At 35.8% G+C, this 25629-nt stretch overlaps 1 protein-coding gene across 2 annotated transcripts in view; it reads right to left on the reverse strand.

Moving 5' to 3' along the window:
- Window positions 1-25629, reverse strand: part of TNKS (tankyrase) — a 236336-nt gene that overhangs the window by 66037 nt on the left and 144670 nt on the right. For both annotated transcript variants that reach the window (XM_051963916.1, XM_051963917.1), the window contains exons 6-11: window positions 8964-9058; window positions 8308-8374; window positions 6831-7017; window positions 1768-1889; window positions 231-322; window positions 53-131 (exon numbers count right to left, since the gene is read on the reverse strand). In XM_051963916.1, coding sequence (XP_051819876.1) covers window positions 53-131; window positions 231-322; window positions 1768-1889; window positions 6831-7017; window positions 8308-8374; window positions 8964-9058 — 642 coding nt within the window. The remainder of the gene's footprint in view (window positions 1-52; window positions 132-230; window positions 323-1767; window positions 1890-6830; window positions 7018-8307; window positions 8375-8963; window positions 9059-25629) is intronic.

Below are 25629 nucleotides of genomic sequence, written 5' to 3' on the forward strand. Positions count from 1 at the left end.
TTTCAATTTTGTCAATTTTGAGCATGGTATATCTGTAGTTGGTACAGCTCACCTTGGCTCCATGTTTGTGGAGAACCTCTATGACATCATTGTGAGCTCTTTCTGCTGCAACATGTAAGGGAGTCATGAAGCTAAATGGGGAAAAAATGGAAGAATGAAATGTCATTCTAAGAAAAGCAGGGGGTTAGCGCTTAAAATCTGAAAAACTGTTTTTAATGAAGTGAACATACTCTTTATTCTTTTCATTCACATTTGCTCCTTTCCGCAGTAAGAGCTCTGTCACTTGTTTACGTTTGGGGTGTAAGGAGGCCACAGCACAATGCTGGAAGACAAAAAAACATAAAACAAAGAGGGGGAATGAATCAAGGTTAATACTGATCTTTTTAAAAATATATGTGAACCCTACCTTTCTGTCTTTAGCTAAAAGCCTTGGCCATATTCCAAATGCCATAAAAACCATGTACTTGAATGCTTAATAGAGATAAATGAAATTTTAGGTTGATTTAAAACCAAAATACAGTGATTTTAAAGTTAAAAGAGGGATTCCAGGCTAGCCACTATCTTCAAGCTTATGAAATATGTATTTTTTCCATTTTTCAAATGAAACAACTGGGGTGTTAGGAACTATACAATATGAGATTAACTCCTGAAAATAAACTGCATAGATAATTGTTATAGATTCAGAAGTCATTATATTAAGAACAGGAAGGAAACTTAAAAGGTCTTCCATTCTAACCTTCTTGTTTTTCATTATAAGGAAAATGAAGACTAAAGAGATTAGAGGATTTGGCCAAGGCCAAAGGGCAGTGGGCATCCATGGCCACGACAGCACTGAAAGCCAGATACTAATTCTACATCCATACATGCTGCCTACTTCTTCCAGAGAAGCAATCATGAAGACAATATAGTCTTATTTCTAGCAGACCTGCCATTCTGTATCTGTGAGAAAACAGCCAGCAAAAGTCTATTCTGTCAATTAGCTTGAGACTGAATTCTCTTCTCTACTCCCAAGCCAGAGAAAGCTAAGGCTCAAAAATCTCATCAGGAAGCTTCTGTAGCCCAGGACCAAAAGTTATATTAATTCACAGTTTTTTCACTATTCTTTGGATGGGTTCATCAAAAGCCTGCCTATTGGAGGGCATCCATCTACTGAGCTATTGGTGCCACTGGGAACAAGAAGGCTGACTGGCCTTCTATATTATACCTTTTTCTCCATATATGGTGCTGATTAGTAAAGACATTAGACATGAATTGTCAGGAAGCTGATGATGATGTTAACATATGTCCAAATACATTTTGAGAGTGAATGGAAAGAAAACTAAGAAGAACAATCACTAAAATTGAAATAGAACTAATTTATACAGGTTAGATGAAACAGCCTGACACCTATTGCATAAGTAATCAAATTGGTTAATTCAAAAATTCACATGGATCCTCTATGCAAATCAAGTTTATATTTATAAAGTACTAGATCATAAACAAAGAGCTAAAATGAGATTAGATACAAACCGAGGTCTAAGTGTCCCAAAGACAAAGCTTAACAACTGTGCTGTCCACTGCATCTTTTTAATTCTTGGAAACAAGGCCCAATAAAGCCAATTGTTTGCAAAACTTAGGTGTCTGTTATTGAAAAGCAGCTTAGTGAAGTGCCCCAATGGTGCTTAAAAAAAAAAAAAAAGTGTAGACTTCAGACTTAAAACAAAAACAAATACACCACCTCTGAAAGCCCAGTTCTATCAAAGCAATGAAATAGTTGAAATCTCTCACCAGAGCTGTCTCATGAGACTGAGGCTGCTTGAAATTGATGATCTCCAAAGCAAGTGTTTTTTTTACTTTGGCCAGGTCTGCTTCTCTGGCTGCTTGTAGTAAAGAGTGACCTTTAAATTCATCTATTAATAAAACATACAGGCAAGATTAAAGCAAAGAACATAAGATTGTTTATCATTATTAAAATTAAATAGGAAATATTTAACACTCCTCTTTTTCCCCTTCTACTTTGTATCAGGCACAGTGCTATGGGGATTAGGAGTGGGAGATGAAGGAATATGGATACAAAGAATGAAATAATCCTGGTTCCTCAAAAACTGTTTACATTCTAAGGGGGAATGGAAGGTGTAGAAACGAAGTGGACAAATGATGACTTTCAATTAAGCATGAATATTCTAATTTAAGAGGTATGGGGCAATTCCATAGAACTGATCATTTCCAAAACAATTAACGGAACCAGAAAATAAAATAGTTCCATAGCAGAAGCAAAAAGCCACTGTGTATACACACACACACACACTCAAGTATCTTGCAAAATTAAGGAATACAATGAACACAATCTATAGCTGACCAACTACTGCCTAAGCAGTACAAATGAAAAGTGTTTACTGGCCTCAAGGGTAGTTTTTCTGTCTGAAGTTCTAATTCCTAGGAATTTTATCCTAAATTAGTCTCTTTAGGATTTGACAAGTTCCCCAGATTTGGTACTAAACAGTACAGAGCCCTGTTGCCAAGAGAACAAAGGGAGTAAATGGTAAAGCCAGGACTTGAACCTATGGCCTCTACCTTTAGACCCAAGATTCTTTTACTGTGCTGTGGACTGGCTTTAGCCTGCCAGTCAAGACTCCCAGTAAAAGGGCATCGCTTGGTTCCAACATATTCTCCAATGACTTTGCAAGTAAAATCCCATACAAATTTCAGTTATTCACAGAAGGGAACTACAAGATGTTAGTCAAAAATGAGAAAAGGGCATAGACTTTGGAGCCATAGAGGGGAAGTTCCTTGACCTTCTTCTTGGGGTCCCTGAAATCTTCTTCCTTCTCACACAACCACTCTTTTGCCCCAGGCCCTCATCAGCTTTCTTTTGTTTGGACTATACCCTCCTGACTGACCTTCCCATCACTCTAGATTTCATCTCTCTCCATGTCAATCCTTGCAATTTCACAAAACAGCCAAAGTATTTTTCCTAATGCTCACTCACAGGTTTGACTGTGGCCCTCCTTCTCAAAAAGCTTCAGTGGTTTCCCTAGTGTCCTTGGACTAAATGCAAACTCCTTTACTTGACATTTTGAGTTCTTTAAAATTAAGCCACAGCCAGTCTTTCAGGATTATTTACATTATTTCATCTATTTACGATATTATAAGCAAACTCATCTATTTCTGATAGTTCAAACACAGCATTCCATCTCCCATTGATGCCCCTTTGTTCAGGCCATCCCTCCTGTCTGGTTCTCTTAGTTCAATAAACATCATTTAAGGACCTTCTATGTGCCTAGTCCACATATAAGAATGGAGAATAAATAAGAATTCATTAGAAATAAGAAAATGAAAGCCAGTTCCTGCCCTCAAGAGGCTTATAATCTAAAAGGGAAGACAACACACAAAAGGAAACTGAGAAGTAGCAGGGCACCAGCAGACACTTGGCACGGACATAACATTCCATGCAATGGAAACTAAACCAAGCAGAGATAATGATAGAAAATGGGGAGTTATCTGGAAGACTTCCTCCTCACCAATAACTCTTAGTATCTCCTTTGATCCCTGCCCCCTCCCAGATATTAGTGCCTCCTCCTACCATTCTGATCACTTTGTCATTTCCATGTCTTCATTTTGTATTCTCAGGTCTGGATCTTATTTTCTCTTCTAGAACCAATCATACTCCTTTGTGTGCTGAGGACACAAAGAAAAGATCCAAGAATTCCTGTAGGAGGGCAAAGCAGGCCCAATAGCATGTTTTACAATTCCAGAGCCTTGGCGCCCAAATGCTTCACAAATGCTTGATGGCTTGTTCTCTTGGCTCTTGTTCAAGTGGCTATTAACCTCATATTGAAGTGATCCTTGTGTGTTTCAATGCAAATGTTTGTGTGAAGAAAAGATATCAATTAACAATCATAGGCTCACTGATCAGGAAAGGACCTGAAATGTCAATAATTCCAACCCTCTCACTTTACCGGTAAGGAATTGAGGCAAACCAAGGTGAAATAACTTGTCCAGGAGCTCTATGACCGCTACTTCATGTCTGAAGTTGATTTGAACCCAAGTCTCCCCAACTTTAATCCAGCCCTCTAATCACTATCATATTGGCTCCTGGAGGAACATGGACCCAATCACCAAGGGTTATAATGCTGTCACTAAAACTGGGGAAAAGGAGTTGTCTACATATTGGTTAAATAAGAGTTATGATTCCCAAGGGCAATCCCCCAGGACAAATGGCCATATCACTTAAGCTGCTCTTTATGTTGCTAAGAAAAAAGCTTGAATAGGGCAAGCCTTGGTGGGAGTCTGGTGAGAGGAGGAGAGAAATCCTACTCTCTTAGTCAAGGATGAAGCCCTGCTATTTTTCCCTAAGTGATACTGGAGAGGCTGGGGAAGAAGCTGAGACTAACAGGCCTTTGAGTTGCAGCTTGGCCTGCACTATTGCTAGGCAGAACAGCACGAGATAGGAGAGAACAAAAAGAAGGGGAAACAAAATTGAGTGAGGTACCATACACCAAGGGGTGATCAGGAAGGACAGACTATGTACATGTACAAGCAGAATGAGGTATTCCAAACTGGTGAAACTGAGGGCTTTTAAAGGCTTTTTAAAATTGACCTTAATGCTCTAGACTTGGAAGAGCTCAGACTTGAGGGGACTCATGGAAGCCCATCTGGAAAGCTGGCTTTTCATTGATGGGACTTTGGTCATTACTGCAATAAGACATGGAAAAAGTTTTCCATGTTGAGCCTTAATACTCTGATACGGACTTGGAACTAGAGCTTTTTTGAGACTTTGTCCTATAGTAGATTGGAGAGATACCTTAATTCCTTACAGAGTCAAAATACAGAGTTGATTTTTTCGGTGCCATGATCATTTCAAAAAGTGTCCCTGTAATTGACAAAATCTCTCATGCCATTTTGTTTTTTTGAAAAAAAAAAAGTCTCATTCTCTGGAAACTAGATTGACCATAAGATTTATAATCAATTAAGATCTTATACACACAGAAGGCAATTTATACATCTCAGAAACAAGTCACGCTGAAACAAGTTTGACAATTAACATGTAATATCATATTAAAAACAAATATATCCAAATTCCTGTATTAACTGATACAGAAGAAGGTTTTGACAAAACACAATGGTCATTTGTTCTGAAAAACCTACAAAGTATGGGCATATTTAGATTCTGTTTCAGAAAAAAAAAATCTAAATATCTAAAATCCAAAGCTAGCCTTATATGCAAAGGGGAAAATAACAGAAATCTTTGCAATAAAGACAGAAATAAAGAAAGGATACCACCTTTTCCCTCTGCTATTTGATGAAAGTATAGAAATACCAGCAAAAAACATAAGAAAAAGAAATTAAAAGCTATAAAAATAGGCAAAAGGACAAAACTATCCTCTATTTACTGGTGAGGATGCAATTAGTAATAACAGTTTCAGTAAAGTAGCATGACACAAAATGTATCCTGAAAAATCAGGAGCATAGCTAAACATAATAAAACAAAATTCCGGAGAGAATAACATAAAAGAGGATCCCATTCAAAATAATGAAAACTTTCCAGAGAAAACATTCAAGATTAGGCACATTTGAGGCTTATATAAATCCACTTAAAAAGCATTGTTTCAAGAATAAAGAATGTCTTATGACTGACTAGAAGTCTGGTGCTCAAAAATGGATCGTGCCAACATAAAAAAATAAAATAATGCTACCTTATCAACTTTTAAAATTTTAATATTTTAACAATCAAGCTACCAAAGAAATGTTTTACAAAGCTAGAGAAAACAGTTAACACAAACTCATGTGAAGGAACAAAAGATCTGGAATAAGAATAGAAAAAAAGAGGGGGACTAGTTCTATTAATTATTAGTACTTTTTGATAGCGGGTAAAAAAGTCAAAGGAATGGGCCACTCAAGGAAAGATCAAGAATTAAATCAATTAACTCAAGGAAAGATCAAGAATTAAATCAATTAACTCATGGCACAATCTTCAAAATATAAATTACCTAGCAAAAAATAGAGTTAAAAAGTAGGGTTAAGAGATCCTACTTTTTTGTGTCCCAAGTCTTCATCAGTCTGGTGAATCTTGGGAACCCAAATTGTAACTGAAGGAAGTGCTACATATTTCAAATAGAAGTTCATGAAAATAAAGTTAAATGTAAAAACAAAGACGTATTTTTCTTCCACCATTCAAAGTCATGAACCCCCTATAAATCATCCCTTGAAGTCCACAGCCCTCTAAGTTAAGTATGCCTGGTTTAAAATAGCATCAAATACCATAGAATATGGAGAGAATATATGGAGGGAAGGAGAGAAAAGGGGAGGCTAAGAGTAATGCTAAATCTGTAGCCTTAGAAAAGCTAATGATATTTAGGACTCTCCACAGTCAGTTATACTTACACACCATTCCAAAATGCCATCACATAAATTCACTCCATCAGTATAATCTGTGTAATCCACTTATATTTTGCTTCATAAATATGTCAGGGTAAGATGTGCTGAGATACTTGTTTTCAATAAACACCTTCTGATAAGATAGCCACATTCATTGACCAAAAGGTAAACAGTCAAGATTAAAAATGCCTAAAAATCAAGAGCTCAAGCTCCAAAAACTTGTGCAAAATATAATCTTGAATATATGGATTTCAAATGTTCCCCTTTCAGAGATGCTCACAAACTCTCCCTGTAGACATGAGTGTAATAAATATGAAGAATATAAGGACCAAAACTTGTGATAAGAAGTATAAAACAACTAGACAGATGAGAATCAGAAGGACCATTCAGGATATAGATACCCAACAAGAAGTGAGGTAAGTGAGGTGACAAGAGCCAATACAGGCTGAACTGAAGAGAACTGAGATACATACATGTGAGCCTCTCCCGCAACTCAGGTGTAGGAGCCATGTCCACAGCACTTTTGCCATGACAATTGACCAATGTGGGGTCAGCTCCATGACTAAGCAGCAAAGAACAAACTTCCACACGATTCTTGGAGGCAGCCTCATGGAGAGGGGTGAACTGCCAGAGATCCATAGCATTGACACAAGCTCCGTGCTAGAATGGGGAGAGAGAGAGAGGCTGCAGATTAGTGAGCAGCTTAGGGACAAGTTTATTTCGCTATAAATGATAAGCCTGAAATACAACTGTGAAATGTTACTGCAATAAGAATAGTTAATACAATTATGGCAATATAGGAAAGACAAATTGAAAGCTCTGATAAATATCAAACCAGCCATCAGAAATGGCTCTGATCAAGCCATAATCGCAATAACAAAGCACACTAGCCACCTTTCCAAGAGAAGGCAGATTTGGGGCATGGCCAATGTGGGAATGTATGTTGTCTGACTGCAATTTGTTTTTTTTTTTCTTTTTAAATAGCCTAATATCTGAAACAGAAGACATTTAATTTGATCTCTGGACTCCAAAAGGGGGTCTTTTTGTTTTGTCAACAACTTTGCTCAACTTTATCCAGCAATCCTTCACTTCAATTTCACAGTTTTAGGACTCTGATCTACTAAGTTGGAAAGAAAGGGAGGATAGAATCCAAATTAAATTATCTAGGAAAAGAGTGAGGTTAAGCAGAGGTAAAGAAGGAAGAAACCTTTTCTTCTCCATTAATCTATGTCATTTCAAAATAGAGTAATTCTGGATTTAAGTATTTGTACTTCCTGGCTAAGCCAAAAAGGACAACTTCATGTACAAATCCGATTCAACCAAGACTGAACTGCTCTTAAAGAAAAAAAAAAAAAAAAACACCAAACAAAAACCACCCTTTTAATGTTTTTTTTATAAATATAAAATTTTGAGTTCCAAATTTTCTTTCCTCCCTGTGTACCTCCTTTATCTTACCTGTATTCCAAATTCTATCAGTTCTCTCTGAATTTTTTTTTTTAAATAACTTTTTATTGACAGAACCCATGCCGGGGTAATTTTTTACATTATCCCTTGCACTCACTTCTGTTCCAATTTTTCTCGTCCCTCCCTCCACTCCCTCTCCCAAATGGCAAGCCTGACTGCAATTTGTTACAAGTTTTATTTTTCTTTTCTTTTTTTTTCCCCCCAACAGAGGGGAAAGGCAGGGAAGAAGAGAAAATAAATCAATGAAAAAAACTTTATCCAAAGAATTATAAAGTACAAAATAATTTGAGGCTATGTTTTTAATTTTTTTATTTAAATTTTTTAATTAAAAAAATGGTTAGAACTTCAAAATGTCTAGTGATAAAATTTCATTAGAAAATACATGGGGACATAGTATATACAAGTTATTTTTAACTTTATTCAAACTTTACATCTCTTAATTAAAACTGTCAAAGACAAAGTAGCAATGCATTCTAATTCTCTTACCTTTAAAAGCAATTCAGTGACTTCATAATGTCCATATGAACATGCATTATGCAGAGGCACAAGTCCACTGAGTGAAGAAATCAAATGACAAAAAACAATTAAGAGAGCAAAAAAACAAAAACAAAACAAAACAAAAACACTCTGTTAGGAATCTGAAAAACAAACACTGACCAGACACAATATGTTTTTAAAACACTGTGGTTCATTCCACTAAGGCAATGACAATTCATCAAATGAGGTGCTAAAAATCCCATTCAAACCTGCTCTACTGGTGAAGTACCCTAAGATACTTAAGTCCTTAAAAAGGACATTTTCTTTTTAAAAATTTTGTCTCTTTGCTTTAATGCCCTTGGAACTCTCAGTGCTATTCCACATAGTGCCCAGGCACATGGCAAGAGTTTCCTTGTGGCTTGATGACAACTAGCAAGCCTGTCTCTATATGACCACTTGGTACGTGTGGAGGATGGCTTCTTGGTCAGAGGCATATTAGATAAGGGAGAGGAGATAAGATGAAATAAGGATAACAATCTTGAGTCTAGTGAAATTACATGGAGATGGCACCCACACAACATAGCACCCCCCACTATTTTGAGGCCCCATCTAGGAAGCTATGCCCACAATCTTCAGGATATGAACACTGGGTTCACATCACATACCCTTTGTCTTTGGCGTGTACATCAGCACCGTGCTGAAGGAGAAGCTGGACTATCCGGACACGATTATAGCCTGCAGCCAGGTGTAAAGGAGTAGACTGGGAAATGAAAAAAAAAAAACAAATAAGATCTGTGTACCAGTAAGTAAACATTCAAAAGTCCAACAACAATGAGATTGTCAACCTGCTGAGACATAAGGATGCTAACAAGAAGAGAAAAATTTTTATATTTTAGTAGCTCTTCTTTCCTTTTTGATGGTGTTACCTGCTGGAGTTATGAATCCTCTTTGTCTTAACCCTTCCCTAGTCAAGCCTATGTTTTATTTATTCTTTTAAACAAATATCTTTTCACTCCAATAGTGGGTAGTATATCTTCCTAGATATAATTTTACAAAATATACCAAAGCTGTCTTAAAAACACATTTTCCTTTTTTTAAAATGATTTATTTTTTCCATTACATATAAAAACAATTTTTAGCATCCTTTAAAACAAATCTTTTTTTTCTTATTGCCTCTCTCCTTTCTCATTTGAAAAGGCAAGCAATTTGATATAGTTTACATATGTAGTCACGTAAAACATATTTCCGTATTAGTCATGTTGTAAAAGAAAACAAGACAAAAAGACCCAAGAAAAATAAAGAAAAGTATGCTCCGATCTTCAGCCTCCATTAGTTCTTTGGAAGTGAATAGCATTTTTCATCTAGAGTCCTTTGGAATTGTGTCAGATCATTGTATTACTGAGAATAGCTAAATTATTCACAATTGAAAATCATACAATATTGCTGTTACTGTGTACAATGTGCATGTACAATGTACATGTGCTTCTGCTCATTTTACTTTGCATTGTTCCTGTAAGTCAAGTCTTAAATTTTTCCTAAGAGCATCCTGCTCATTATTTCTTATAGCACAATAGTATTCCATCAAAATCATATACAACTTGTTCAACCATTCCTCAATTTTCAATTCTTTGCTACCACTAAAGAGCTGCTATGGATATTTTTGTACAAATAAGTCTCTTCCCTCCCACCCCCCAAATCTCTCTGGAGTATAAATCTAGTAGTGGTATTCCTTGGTCAAAAGGTATGCATGGTTTTATAGCCCTTTGCTCTACAGAATGGTTAACTCAGTATACAGCTTCACTAATAATGCATTAGTTTTCCCCCAACTCCAACATTTGTCATTTTCTTTTTCTGTCATACTAGCCAATTTGATACATGTAGGGTGGTAGCTCAGTTGCTTTAATTTGCTTTTCTTTAATAGTGATTTAGGGCATTTTTTTCATATAATTATAGATAGCTCTGCTTACTTTGTCTGAAAACTGCCTATTCATATCCTTTCGATAAGGAATAGCAATTTTTTTTCTTAAAAATAAATTTGACTCAAGTTCTCTATATATTTGAGAAGTGGAATCTTTATCAGAAAAACAAAGTCTGACTGCTATGGAGAACATTTGGGGGCTTCTCTTCCAAAATGAACCCTTTGTATGTTAGAATGACTGGACCTAATCAGGTTAAGCAAGTGGAACAGACTCACTTCACTGCTGGGAGGAGAGTCTCATATTACAGATTGACTAAGAGAATCTGTCCTTATGGCCTGAGGAAGAATATGATTCTGATAGGGGCATAATTTTTCTTATTCTCCAAAATTCCCCATGTCAAAAGGGTATCAGATTACTGCTATATTCAGTGCAACTCTCTGAAGGGACCATTCAGGAAAAGTTCTGATGAGAGTGGGTGGTATGTTGGAAAAAGTTCTCTGGAGTCAGACAACCAGGATTCAAACCTCACTTGATCCTAAAGACATATGTGAATTTGGGTGTGGCACTTAACCTCTTTGTTTTCAGTTTTCTCCTTTTTTAAATAAGATATTGGATTGGGTCCTTTCAAAAACTCTAGATCAGGGACCTAGGGATTGTTTTACTTCAGGAATAAAGCAGCCTACCACATCAGGTCTAAATTCCTCTAGTTGGCTTTCAAGACGAGGCACCTGGGTGGTGCAGCAGATAAGAGTACTGAGCCTGGAGTCAGGAAGATCAATCTGGCCACGGTTATTTAATGGTTCTATGATCCTGTTTGCCTCAGTCTCCTCAATGTAAAATGGGGTTTCTGAGACATCGAATGAGATATTTATAAATGACTTTGCAAAACAAAGCTACATATTTCCTATTAGCCTTTAATGAATTAGTTAGGTCTTCTCTCTGTTTCAAAAATACATTACATCTCTGAGCATGTTTTTCTCCTACTCTAAAAACCCTTTTACCTTCCGCTGAAATTGTAATCATTGTTCAAGTTCTATATCCTGAACTAAATCATCTTTGATAACTTTATCCTACAAGTTCCTCTTAAAAACAAAAGTACTCAAATTTATAAGTACATCACCTTCTACATACCTGTTTACAGGACTGTTTACATGGGAGTATCAGGTACTGTAGCAAAAAGAAGGTAAGGGAGGGGACAAGGAGTCCCTAAGAACTAGGTATGGAGGATTGGGTGCTGATAATGTGGATGATGATAAGTCATCCACTATGTCAAGGAGTTAACTGGCAGACTCTCTAAATAAATTTACTATATGGTATATCATTCAGTGTTCATGTACTTCTATATCAACAGGTTCAACATACATAAAATAGGAAAAGGGAGTTTCTGTCAAAGCTGATTTCTGCCTACAGTAACACTGGAATGAGGTTATTAAAGAATTCACTGCTTAAAATTAGCAGGGTAATAAAAAGGATCAAATGTTTTAAACCCTTTTTATAAAATGTCAGAACTTTTTTTTTTTAATTAAAAGCTTCTTTGTGTCAGCAGCACCTCCATTCATTTACTAAGAAAAAATTTAATTACTATAATAGCACTTTATGCAAGGCATATTTCTGCTCGTTTCTCAAGGTTATTTCTTTCAGAATTCCTACCTCACAATTTGGTGACATGATATGAGTACAGTCTTTCAAATTTATTTTCTTTGAACTAAGGTCAACACACAAAAGAACTGCTACAACACCATATATAATATTACTAAGACAAAAATGTGAATTTTCTTTCCACCATAATCCACCATAAGGGGATAATTGAGCAGCAGCAAGTCAGGAAATTTTGCATTTATTTTTAGTCCTTTTAAGTAACCTCCAGTGAAGCCTTATGAAATCTGCTTAATCTGAGACGTAATTTCTTCAAATGTAAAGCAAACATAACATCACCAGGATAAAATGAGATCTTATTTGTAAAGTATGATGAAAATGTTAAAAGCATTCCATACCAACAAGGTCTTACCTACTTTATACCATGTATCTAATTTATAATCCATGCTGATCTCTGTATGCATATTGATCAAATCTAATCTTTATAATAATTTATTTTCTCAGAGCATAACCAGCCTCTAGATCCCCCTTTCCTTCTATGATATCGATGCCCATTTTTCAGCTCTAAGCCAGCATGAGAGAAAGAGTACTGGGTTGGGTGGAAAAAAGACCTGAGTTCAAATCCTATCTTGTTAACTTGGCAAATCATTTAATCTGCATGTTCCTCAATTTGGAATGGGGTGGCTCAAGGGAGCTCTAAATCTGGGATGTTCTGATTTAAATGACTACTCCACTCACTAGCTTGGAAACTGATCAAGTTAACATGCAGCACATTCACAATGTGCTTTAACAAAGCAGCTTGACTTCCAGAACCACTGCTAAGTCCAAAGTCAGTTAAGTCATGATAGGGAACCACCAAGAGGTCTTCATATTTGATGTCCACCTCTCCCCCAATAGCATGTATCACTGATCCACAGGCATTTCAGGTTTGTCATTGTGGATTCCAAAAAAACAAGTTGAGTCACAGAGCATCACACAGTTGCTAACATCTGGCAGAGAGAGTTGCATTTCTCAAAGGAACCCAGGTAGTACAAAGCAGAGCTCAGATGAGGAGCCAAGCTGCATGCAACAGAACTGAGATGAAAATCCAGGCCACATGAAGCAGAGACGTGATGAGAATCCAGGCACCGTAGAACAGAACTGGGATGTAAACACAGTTTCTTGGAGCAGAGCTGAGATGAGAACCCAGGCAGAGACTCTCAGTTGGGAGTTTAATTTCCACCCCAAGAAATCTTGAATGTTGGCTCTTTATTCTATCGAATAATGAGCTAACCTCGAAGCCAGAAAGATTTTAGTCCAGTTCTGGCTTCTGACAGAAATTGAAAAAGTTAATTAACCTCTTAGTGCTCTATTCTAATGGCACTTTCTAAGGCTATAAACTGTAGAGAAGTTGCTGTTCCTGCATTGGTAAATGAAATTTAATCTCACCAGAGAATTTAACCCTATTATCAATGAATTCACAGTTTCTATATCCTTTTCTCTTTTCCTAATTTAAGTCATATGTCCATTTAGAGAATAATGTGGTATGTGCCATAAAGTGCTGTTCCAATCACAACTTTTCCCAGGCTCTTTTTCCATTCCCCCAACAATTAAAACAGATTCCTTACCACAGATTTTTGTGTCCCTGTGTTTTTATCAAATATTATATATGCTACTATGTTCTACCACTTCTAGTCTTATTTGACCTTATACTGATCAATTTTCTTTTCTTAAGTAGTACTATTTTGATGAGATTTTGCATAGCTAAATATCCTTAATTTCTTTCTCATTATTTCCTTTCCTGACTTTTTGTTTTTTTAGATAAATTCTTACCATTTTATCAAAATATATAAAATAACTTTTTGATAGTATGATTAGAATTAAATCAAATCTATCAGTTTATTTAGGTAATGTAATTATTCTTATTAGAAAGGTCCACCATAAACAACTACTTAATCTCCAATTATTATTTCCTTTATTTTTGTAAAAGCTGCTATTTTACAGTTGCATTCCTACTAGTTGTAAGTATGTATTGGTAGATATTTCATATCTACTACATTTTATATACTTTATAAATAAATCAAGCAGCATTTATTAACTCCTACTATTGCTAAGCACTAGGCCAAGCTAGGGATATAAAAAGTCAGAAGACAGCCCCCTGTCCTCAAGTTCTTTATAGTCTAATTAGTTATAATAATTACTTGATATTTCTTTTTCTAGCTCTTCCTACCAGATTTTGTTTAAAATATTCAGAAATACTAATGAATCATTTTATGAAATAACTTCATATTTTGATCCTTAAATGAAGTTTTATTATGTTACCTAATTTTTAGTTTAACGTGAGATTCTCTAAGTAAAAGCATTGTAATCTGCAAATAGTAATAATTTGATTTTTACAGCCAATGTATAGTCACTGAAACTATTTTTCACAGATATTGCTATAATAAGCACAAAGAGAAGCATATTATATTTACTGAATGATAGTAGGCATTCTTACTTTCCTATTGATCCTACCAAAAAGTCCTCTAGTCTTTCTCCATTAGAGATAACTTTATTACTTTGTTAAGTTTTGTTTATACTTTTAAAGAAAAGTGTATTTATTCCTATTTAAGTGCTTTTTACATAAATACTGAATTTTGTAAAAAAGACTTCATCTATTGAAGTAATTTTATTGTTATTAATATGATCTATTATACTCATATTGTTTTTAATATTGAACCATTACTGATGCAATGACCTTTTGAACATGTTCCTATAGCACTAAATATTTTATTCAAAATTTTCAATATTCATCAGTATATAGTTTTCTTCCTCTGCTTTATATCTCTCCAGTGTAAATATCCAGATCATATGTATTTCATAAAAAGAATTTGATAGAATGGCTTTTCCATCAAATCTGTACAATATTGAAGTTAAGCATCTTTAAAATATTCAATGTTTCTTGCAAATCTATCTTGCTGATTTATTAATCACTTAATAAATGCTGATTGATTATAATATTTGAAATGTCTGTGATGCTTTTTCCACTGGGAGTTAACTTATAACCTGTTCACTTTCTTGTTTTGAAACTGCTTAATTTCTTTATATCTAGTATTCATCTGACTCTTGAAGTTAATGGTTTTGCTGGCATATATTGGGGTAAAATAACTTCTAATAATTTAATTGGCATTCTCTTCATCTGTTTTTTATTTTTTTTTAGTCTAGTGGTGAAGATTTACTCTCAGCTCAAAAAAATACATTAACTAATAGTTTTTCTTTTTTTGTTAGGTTTTAAATGAACTGAATAGTTTTATTTTTAAAATCAAAGATTTTTGTTTGCAATTTAATCTTACTTTCCAAATTCATTTTGGGGAACCTTTTGAATTACTGATTGCTTTTATAAACTGAATGCATCGATTATTGATCTCTTCTCTTTTGCTAAAGATGTGTTTAGATATAAATTTTCCTATAAGTAGTTTTATTTGCATCCCATTAAGTTTTAGTAGTTTATCTCATTATTATAATGTTCTCTGATAAAATTATTTGTGTCTGTAATTTGTTCTTTTGCCCACAAATGTCTTAGAATTATGTTATTGAATCTCCATTTAAACTGGAATTTATTTATATTCATAATTCACATGACTTAAAGAATTATTTATTATTAAACTAGTAGATGTAGTTCATCTGTATTTGAGCAAAGCTTCAGAAAGTATATCCTACTATTGTTATGAAAAAAAATGGAGAAATACAGATTAGATGAGAATACAAATTAGATGGCCATGATGAAAGAGTAGGTCTTAATGATTCATGTCAATTTCCTGTAGATTGTCCCTTGGGGAATTGTGCCTGGTCCTGTATTTTTTAATAGTGGAGAAATGTCATGCTCATCAAATGTGAAGATCACATACATGTGTTAGGGATAGAACAACACTAACACCTGATGAGAGAGTCTAAAGGCTAAAGGATAGGTATGAGTTAGGATTCTTACTCTATTTTTGTTTCATGAACCTCTTTGGCAGAGAGATGAGACCTATAAAGGCCTTCACAGAAAAATGTTTTTGAAAGTATGAAATAAAATACATAGAATTGCAAAGGAAAACAATAATACTGAAACAAAGTTATCAAAATGTAAGACAAAAATAAACACAAGTTTACAGTTCCCAAATTAAAAACTTCCGGGCTAAAGCAGAGATAAATATAAAGTTTTTAAGCTTGAGTACAAAAACTCAACCTTACAAGTATAAGATAGGGACAGCACAATAAGAGAGTAATTGCTCAGAAAAATACCGGGTGTTTTGAAGCTTGATGGGGCAGCAACATGATGTGACAGGCAAAAAGCTATCAAATTGTAAGGTACAATGAAAAAAGAACAGTTTCTAGGAATCAGAAGGCAATTGCTTTCTGTCCTGTTTAGATAATATCTGGAATATCATGTTCAGGTATTGGTGTGACAGTTTAAGACATGATAAAGTGGCAAGGATCCAGAAGAAAGCAATCAGAAAGATGAAGGGCTTTCAGCTCAGATTGGTTAAATGATCTGAAGATGTTTTGTTTGAAAAAATAAAAACTCGGTAACCATCTCCAATTATTTAAAAGGCTATTGGCTGCTTTTTCCATTTTAGGGATGGATACAACAATTCACATTCATGATTATAATTATTAACTATATTTTTCTTGGATTTCATTTCTTTGTCCTATCTCTCTTCTTCAATCCATCCAGAACTAAACTTCTTTTTAAAAAAATTTTCATCCTCCACAGATTATTTATTTTGCTCAAGACAATCCTCCCTCCAATCTGTAGTTTTCTCTCTCCCTATCCTCAATACTACTATATTGATTTTAATATTAAGTTATATAGTAGTTAATTATGTTAGACATATATTGTGATCTATTACGTCCCATTTAGGAAAAATATTAAGGTATACCTTCTTCCTTATTTCTTTCCTAAAATATTACTTTCCCTTCCTTTTTTTCTCAATTCTCTTAAATCAAACATAACAGCATAAAATTTATGTAGATCCCAAGCTTCTTTGGTTCTTCAAGCCAGTATGTTTTCAAGGAATAATGAATGATTTTCTTTCTCTTCATTATGAGGTAAATTCTTAGCACCTTGGACTTTTCAAAATGTTTAAAGAATGTTAACTGTTGAAATTTTTCTTATGCATTAAGTTTGCATTTCAAAGATTCTATGGAATCCTACATAAACAAAAATGCTTTGAAGTCTTCATTAAAAGTACATTTTCTCCCTTGCAAAATGGGGTAAAATTAGGCACAAGCTAAGTTTCCTTCATTTGTAAGCCTTTTTTCAATTGACTTCTGGCAACAATACAAGATTTCCTTTTCTTCAAATTAGCTATTACTAAGTCTTATATATTCCTGAATCCAGTCCTTGGTCCCTTGTTTTTCTTTCTTCCTGGTCTTTTGTAATATTTTATCATAAATGAAAATCTGAATGTACACAAGGACATTTTTCAGTGTGTTTAATTTCAGACTTTTGTCAGGTAGCAAACAGTGAATTCTTTCTATTTTCACTTTAACATCTACATTCTATTAACTTACTAGAACTAATTCTTGCTTTAGATTGATCTGGATCCAGGGTACACTGGCCCTCGCCCAATTTCTTTGCACTGTCATCGAATGAAAGAAGGACTAGGGCAGTCCTTGTTTCAGTTACATTGTTTATGCAAAAGAGGAGCTCAGTGTTGTTTCATTTTAATAATTCATTTGGAGCTTCTCTTAATTGTCCCTCCGGGGAGATAGAATTGTTAAGAAGTCGCTACGGTGCTATCCTAATATTATTAATTATATTTTAAAAGAAATGTTTCTAATATTTTCAGAATTATCAACAAATATTCACAAAAAAAGTCTTGTTTCAATGACAACTGATGAGAATTGTCATAGATCAAATTTTATCCCCAAGAGCAAAAAGAGAGAAGTTGTGAAGACAGGCAAAGTCTGATAACTGATGAGCTATGTTGTTGTTGTTCATCCTTCATAACTGAAGAGGATCATGACACCAGGGAGGTGCAGCCAGGACAGGGCAAGTGAATTGCATTAAATAAGGGAGAATTGTGCAAGGTCACCCTCCAGAGCCATCTAGGTCCAGTGGCCAGACATAGATAAGGATGACTGGAAACAGCCCTGGATGTAGTGGGAGACACTGGCCTTTTTTAAGCTCAGGTTTTTAACAAGTCTCAGTTTGACTGAGGCTGCATCCATTCAGTGATTAAGGACAGGTAGCAATTTCGGCAAAGAATGGCCTGTTTCACCATGCCCAAAAATATAAATAATTCGAAGAGGTTAAGATTTCAAGGTCTCTGACCAATTTCTTGCTATTTACATTCACTGAGTCAATTAGGACTCAAACATTGACCAACTGGAGCTTGGTCAGGCCAGTCATCCTGATCCATTTCTGGCCACTGGACCCAGATGGCCCTAGAGGGGAAGAGAGGCAGGTGCCCAATCTTCCCTCACTTAAATCTAATTCACTTGCGTGTCATGATGTTGCCTTCCTGATGTCATGGATGGTCCCCTTCAAGAACAAAGGACAAACCATAAGCCCACAATCTGTGAGTAGAGCTGCTCTGCTGGTGACCCAACTGGAACTGGTCAGTTGGGAAACTCCTTCCTTCCACATAGGGTATCATATACCCTTATCTATAGAAGCTCTTAAAAACTTTGTTTTTTTGGATGGTTGAAGCCCAAGATATGTTGGCATTTACTGGTTAGATTTCTTTCTTAAGGACCAGGCTTTCAACCAAAACTACTCTCTCAGTGATTAGCTATGTAGAATGAATGAAAAAGAAGAGTCAAGGATACCACAAAGATTACAAACCTGTGTAAACTGGAAGCATGGTGGTAGCACAGGAGATGGGCCAGTAATATATAAAGAGTGAGGAAGAAGGTATGGACAGGTCATGGGTTACACTGGTTTCCCTGAAATATTAAGGAGCCAAATTAAAGTCTACTGACCTGCTTCCAACTCAACCCCCTCCCCCCATAGCCATAAATTATCACGGAAAAGGGGCCCACCTTCCTCATTACCACCAGCAATAACTGCTAACCAACTGCCATCAACAGGCAGACAGGCACTGGAACCCTGGGAGTGGAAGCATTGGCAGACCCCCGTCGCTGCTTCCAGCCCAGCCCTCACAGCCATTATCTGGAGAGAGAGCTTCTGTTGAGAAGGGACCAGTCATCCTCACCAACTATCACTTCCAGGGCACACAACTCAGGCTAGCTGAAAAGCCAGACATCCTGACAGGGAGGCAGGAGGCAGCACAGGGCAGCCAAGTCAAACCACAGCCTTAGCTACCATCTCCCTTGGTGAACTGGCAGCCAGGCTTCAAGCAGCTTAGTGCCCTCAGGCCTCATCCTAAGAAGTAGCTCACAGGGAGGTGGATGTAGCCACCTGACTATTGCTCAGGCAGGGCCACAACTGTTCCAGTCACAGCTTCCAAAGACTCAATGAAGAAAACTCTTACAGCACCAAAGTCAGTGGTCTTGTAACATCAAAAATCAATAATAATATGTAAGTGGAAATGACATGAAATATGAGGCACCACATTTTCTCTGCTGTTGCATCCCAAGGACCAGGGGAACTTCCTATCTGACATATAGTAGAAACCCTCCCTCCTATTATTTCTTTCCCATTAAAATGGGAACTTCTAGGGTTCTGACTGACTTTTCAGTTTGTATCATCAGTGATTTATCACTGATAAATATAGTTTGCCATATAGTGATCATTTGCTTTATTCACCATATGCCTCACACAGTGAAAGTGTACTTTTAAATTAAGATTTTAGTATAGTACATCTATAGTTTTGGAGAAAGCCAAAATATTTTATAAATAGAAATGTCAATAGAAATCCTGTCCATGTATTGGGTTTCTGAGTTTCCCTATCTCAGTGCCTTGCTAAATTATAACTGTACATGCTTAAGAAAATACTCTCAAGGCTTTCTATTATTATGGACATTGAATCCAAATAACTCAATATCAAATAGCTCCAAAATCTAGCCTGTAATAGTACCTATTTATGTTTCTATTTGAAACTATTAACCAATAAAAGAATCCAATGTATAACAGGATCAAAGCAAATAACAGGATTTTGGCTTCTCAGCAAGAAAAAACCCTAAATTTAGATCTTGGGTTGAATCAAGGTGGTGTTTTTTTTATTGCTTGTATAACCTTTGGCAAATCACTGGATCTACTAGACCAGGTAATGTCTAATGGCCCTTCCAGGTCTTCATGATCCTATTACAAGATAAGCAATCAACATCGTCAAGGAATGAACAGGTTACAACAACTGGGATGAGAAAAGCAAACTTTGTTCTCAAATAGTAGGTTAGTTGTTGAGTCACTTCAGCCATCTCTGACTCTTCACGACCCCATTTGGGGTTTTCTTGGTAAAGATACTGGAGTTAGCCATTTCCTTCTCCAACTCATTTTACAGAGAGGAGGAAACTGTGGCAAACAGAGTTAAGTGACTTGCTCAGGGTCGTATAGCTAATAAGCATCTGATGCCAGATTTGAACTCATGAGAATGAGTCTTCTTGATTTCAAGCCCAGTGTGCTCCATTCACTATAGCACTTGCCTATTGCTTTGGGAATAAAAAAATCCTTCTAAAAAAATTTGATTCACCTAATAATGACAAAGTTATATATGTCTCATTTGATAATTTCTTCAGTTGAAATTAACTGAGGTTAGCTAAAACAAAGTAGCAGAAAAAATACTGGAAGGTGGTAATTGTTTCCAATCTGTAAACCTCAGAAGTACAGTATATCATTCTTCTCTAATTGATCAGGCAAACAGGGTAAAGTAACTTCCTAGGGTTACACAACTAGTAAGTATATGATGAGGCCACATTTGAACTCCAGTCCTGACTCTAGGTCCACTGAACTATCTACTGAACCATTTAGGTGCCTCCGATGAAACACTATAGTTGACAATATTGATGTGGGTATGATCTGCAATGAGATGAAAACTAAACTTTTGGAGCTGAGGTTACCGAGAGAGAGAGTCGCTCCACAAGAACAAGTTTTTCATTACCAACTGCTTATTGGACAGTTCAAACTACATGTACTATAGTCATCTGAGATTCAATGTATCCAAACTCAAACTCAGTCATTATCATTCCCCTCCAGAGATTCTTCTGGTCACCATGCTATGCAACCTCAGGGTTATACTCACTCAACTTCATCCAATATGTCCAATCAGTTGTCAATTCTTGTCGCTGCTACCATTATTTCTTGACTTCATTCCCTCTACTCACATGCTCACCAGACTAATTCAGATTCTAATTATTTCTCTCCAATATTGTGACTAAACTCCCAACCAGTCTCTCTCTGCCTCAAGTGTCTCCCCTCTTCCAAACTATCCTCCACTCCACTGCTGAAGTAAAAAAGCACAGTTTTGACTACAGTATCCCCAACTCAATGAATTCCAGTGGCCCCTCTTTTACCTCTATCACATAAAAGCCCTTCCCAACATATCTCCATTCTACTTTTCCAGCATTTTTATACATTACTTCCATTCAAACAAGTATACTATATAGCCTCTTATGTATGTTAATGTATCTGTTTCTCTGTCTTTGCATTCTCTCCTTCCTCTTATACTTATCTTCAAAGACCAGTTCAGTCACCACTTTCTAAATGGAACCGTACTGCCTTTCTATCTCAAACTGCCTGTTAGTGAATATGAAAGTACTTCTGATGAAGATGTTGCCTTCCTTGATAGACTGAAAACTCCTTAGAAACAAGAACTATTTGTTTGTCTTTGTATCCCCAGTGCCTAATTCTGTTGTGTAACATTCACTTAATGTTCTCTTTACTATGCTGCCTAACAAAGGATCAGTGAAGAAGCAAGTACAACTGAGTTAAGTGCTGGGTTACAAAGAGGTACAAGGCATCCTGCTTGCTCTCAAGGAGTTCATAGTCTAACAAGGGAAGCAAAAACAAAAACAAACAACTATGTACAAACAAGGACAAACTAGATATAATCAATGGAAGGAAGGCACCAGAGCTGAGATAATGAGGAATGGGTTTTTAGCTGGGATTTAATTAAAAGGAATCCAGAGTGTGATAAGGAAGACAATTGCAACCAGGAACAATAGCCAGGGAGAACCAGAAGGCAGAAGATGGAGGGTCTTGTGACAGCAGCCACAAGGAAGTCAGGATCCCTGAATGACACTGTGTAGGGGAAAATAATATGCAAAAAGATTGGAAGGAGGAGAGAGAAGGTTAGAGAAGACTTTGAATACCAAAAAGTCACATTCAATATCTTCTGAGTAAATTGTTTTTGCTAGGGTGAAAATGCGCACACACACATACACACACACACTCACACCTTATATATATATATATATATATATTTATATCGACAATAAAACATCTCCATTCCTTCAATTTTGCCAATAAAATTTTCAAATCACATGAATTATGAATTTCACCATCACTGTTCCAAGTCTTCCTATTTCTAATCTACTCTATTCTTGTGACAACCTACGGTTAAGCTTTTTAAAACCACTAATGTTTTTCTTTTGTAGCTACAACAATATTTTAATCACTAACTCAAGTTCCCAAGGAAAACTCATATACAGAAAATAATTCCTTTTAGGACTGAGCCATGGTTTTTTTTTTTTTTGTTTGTTTGTTTTGTTTTGTTTTTTAAGCACAAAAGAACATTCCAATTTGTTAATGAATATTACAGTAGTCTTGTTTGTCAATTTAAAATGCTTATAGCTGAGTCTGGATGAATAAAAAAGAGAATCAATACTGGTTTTAAGAGTTCATGAAATAAATAAAACTTGGCAAGAGCCCCTGAAAACAAATGGATGCCTTAATGAAGTCTCTTGGGGATATCTAACTGGGAGCTATTTATGAGAATATTAAAAAAAAAAATTACTTAAGGTCCTATATTTAACATGCAACAAACTAAATGCAAAAAAAGGTATTCTATCTAATTTCCCTAGTCATTAGTCTAGGTCCTTGGTAAATAAGCTTCCTGGTTTGCAATCTAACTCTCCCAATGGATTCCACTTGCTGCCAATCACTGCTACTCCAATCAGAAACCAAGTATCAATTCCACTTCCAAAATATCTAGCTGATACAATCTGGAAGTTCTTTAAGAAATAAAATTATCCCTATCCTTTTCTCTATCATTGCTATCCCCCCCTAGCTCCAATAACTCCAGCTTTTATAGTTATTAGTTTTTTAATTTTTGTATTTTCTTCTCCAATCCTTCCTTGTCATAAATGCCAAAAGGACTCATCATATAAAGGTTTAACTAACTGCCTATTGGCTAAAATGCAAATATTCCTTAACCAGGAAAATAATGTACTCCAATAGTCACATTTTCAGTCTTAAGTCACTCATCTGTGACTTTCCTTCCCATGCTTGATATTTCAGTCAAAATGGATTACTCCTAATTGCTCCTTGATAATACTGTGAAGTCTCTTATGAGTATGCATTTGTGATCTCATGCCCTCTTCCTGAAATGTTCTTAATATTCAATCTCACCTAGTAAAATGTTTATTTTCCTTCAAATCTTGGCTCAGGTGCTAGCTGCTCTACCAAGCTTCCTTCCTTTTCCCCCCACCCCCTCAATTTTCACAGCTGAAATGACTGATCAAATCCAGAGCACTGTGTGGGCCTTTTACTAATTGCATATCCACTTCCTAATATTGTATCACAAAAATTCATGTTTAATTCCCTACAATGACCTGGTACCTTAAGCATAGGGACTGGGTCACTTTTTTCCTTTTTACACAAAGCAGCAAAGGACCTTGCAAAGAGTAATGTCTTAATAAATGTTTATTGTAGTGAACAACTTGGAAATTCATCAAATAGTGTTGTCAGTTCCAGAAAGACAGATGACCAGAGGTGGAAGACTCTTAAAGTTAAGGTAGACATGGTGTGATGCAGAAAAGGAATCCTCAGTCTTTGAGCAGGAAGAAATTCATGACATTTGATGAGACATGCCATTTATTCAAGTCCTACATGTTGGTACTTTTATCCAAACAAATTACAAAGGGAATCTTTTTATTGGGAATGACTGGGAATACAAGGGCAAATAAAGGGAGAGGAAAAGTGAAGAAAAAGGGGAAGTCTACAGAGGAAATCTATGGGAGAATAATGTTTCAAATGCCTAGTGAGCTTTTGACTAAACTAAAATGATCAATTTGGAAGCTCCTGAGTGATTCTTCAAGCTCCAGCAATTCACTTAAGCCAACACCAAAAAATCATGAGGGTGAAAATGGAGATAGGGATATGGACTTCTACTCAACTCTCAGAGGATTGATATGAGAAGGAAGAAGGCTCTACAGCTGTAGCAACACTTTAAAATGAGAAACTGCTAAGTGCTTCTAAGAGAGATTACATTTCTGCAACTGAAGAAAATTCAACATTTCAAATTTTAGGAGAAAAATCAGTGACTCTTATAATCTGAACTTTAAGTAGATTCCTTTCTCTAATTAGGATTTTGACTACCAAGATTTTTAGGCATTAATGTATAAGAACTTTATAATGATGGAGAACTGAATCAAATTTATACAAATCATTCCCCAATTGATAAATGGTCAAAGGAAATGAACAGGCAATTTTCGGATGAAGAAATGAAAGTTATCTATAGTCATATGAAACAATGCTCTAAATCACTATCAGAGAAATGAAAATTAAAACAACTATGGGGTACAACCTTACACCTCTCAGACTAGTTAAAATGAAAGCAAAAGAAAATGATAAACGCTGGAGAAGATATGTGAAAACTGGGACATGAATACATTGTTGGTGAAACTGTGAATTGATCTGACCACTCTGGAAAGCAATTTGGAACTATATCCAGAGGGCTATCAAACTGTGCATAACCTTGGAACCAGCAATGTCTCCACTGGGCTTGTATCCCAAAGAGATCATAAAAAAAGGGAAAGGACCCACATGTGCAAAAAATGTTTGTAGCAGCTCTTTTTTGAAGTGGCAAGGAACTGGAAACTGAGTGGTTGCCCATCAGATGGGGAATGATTGAATAAGTTATGATATATGGATGTAATGAAAGGCCTGGAGTGACTTACATGAACTGATGCTAAGTGAAATGAGATCCAAGAAAACATTGTATACAGCAACAGCAAGATTACGTGATGACCAATTCTGATGGATGTGGCTATTTTCAACAGTGAGGTAATTCAGGCCAATTCCAATGATCTTGTGATGGAGAGAGCCATCTGCACACAGAGAGAGCACTGTGGGGACTGAATGTGGATCACAATATAGTATTTTCACCTTTGTTGTTTGTTTGCTTTTTTTCTTTCTCACTTCCCCCCTTTTTGATCTGATTTTTCTTGTATAGCATGATGATTGTGGAAATATGTATAGAACTGCAAATTTTAACATATATTGAATTACTTGCTGCCTAGTAGAGGGGTAGGGGAAGAGAGAGAGAAAAAAATTTGGAACACAAAGTTTTGTAAAAGAGTGAATGTTGAAAACTATCTTTGCACATATTTTGAAAATAAAAAGCTATTTTGAAAAAAGACACATATGTGAATATAAGTAATATATAAAGACATCTAAGTATATAAATTCAATTAACTATTAGAAATTAGGCAACCTGCATTTCTTTTTTTAGAAGTATAGGTAGTTAAATGACAACTTAACCAAACCCCTGGCTCAATATTTTCTCTTACTATTGAGAGCACCACCATTCTCTCTGTCCATTAGACTTGCAATGTGAGTCTGCCTAAAATCAGCACTCTCTTTCACCATATCCAAATTATCACCAAGGCCTTGCGGCTTTGCTTTTATAAGATCTCTTGAAGATGTCTCCTCTCAACTGATACAAGTTCCCTCCACCAACCATCTTCA

Source organism: Antechinus flavipes, chromosome 6 (assembly GCF_016432865.1).
Source record: "Antechinus flavipes isolate AdamAnt ecotype Samford, QLD, Australia chromosome 6, AdamAnt_v2, whole genome shotgun sequence".
NCBI classification, from domain to species: Eukaryota; Metazoa; Chordata; class Mammalia; order Dasyuromorphia; family Dasyuridae; genus Antechinus; species Antechinus flavipes.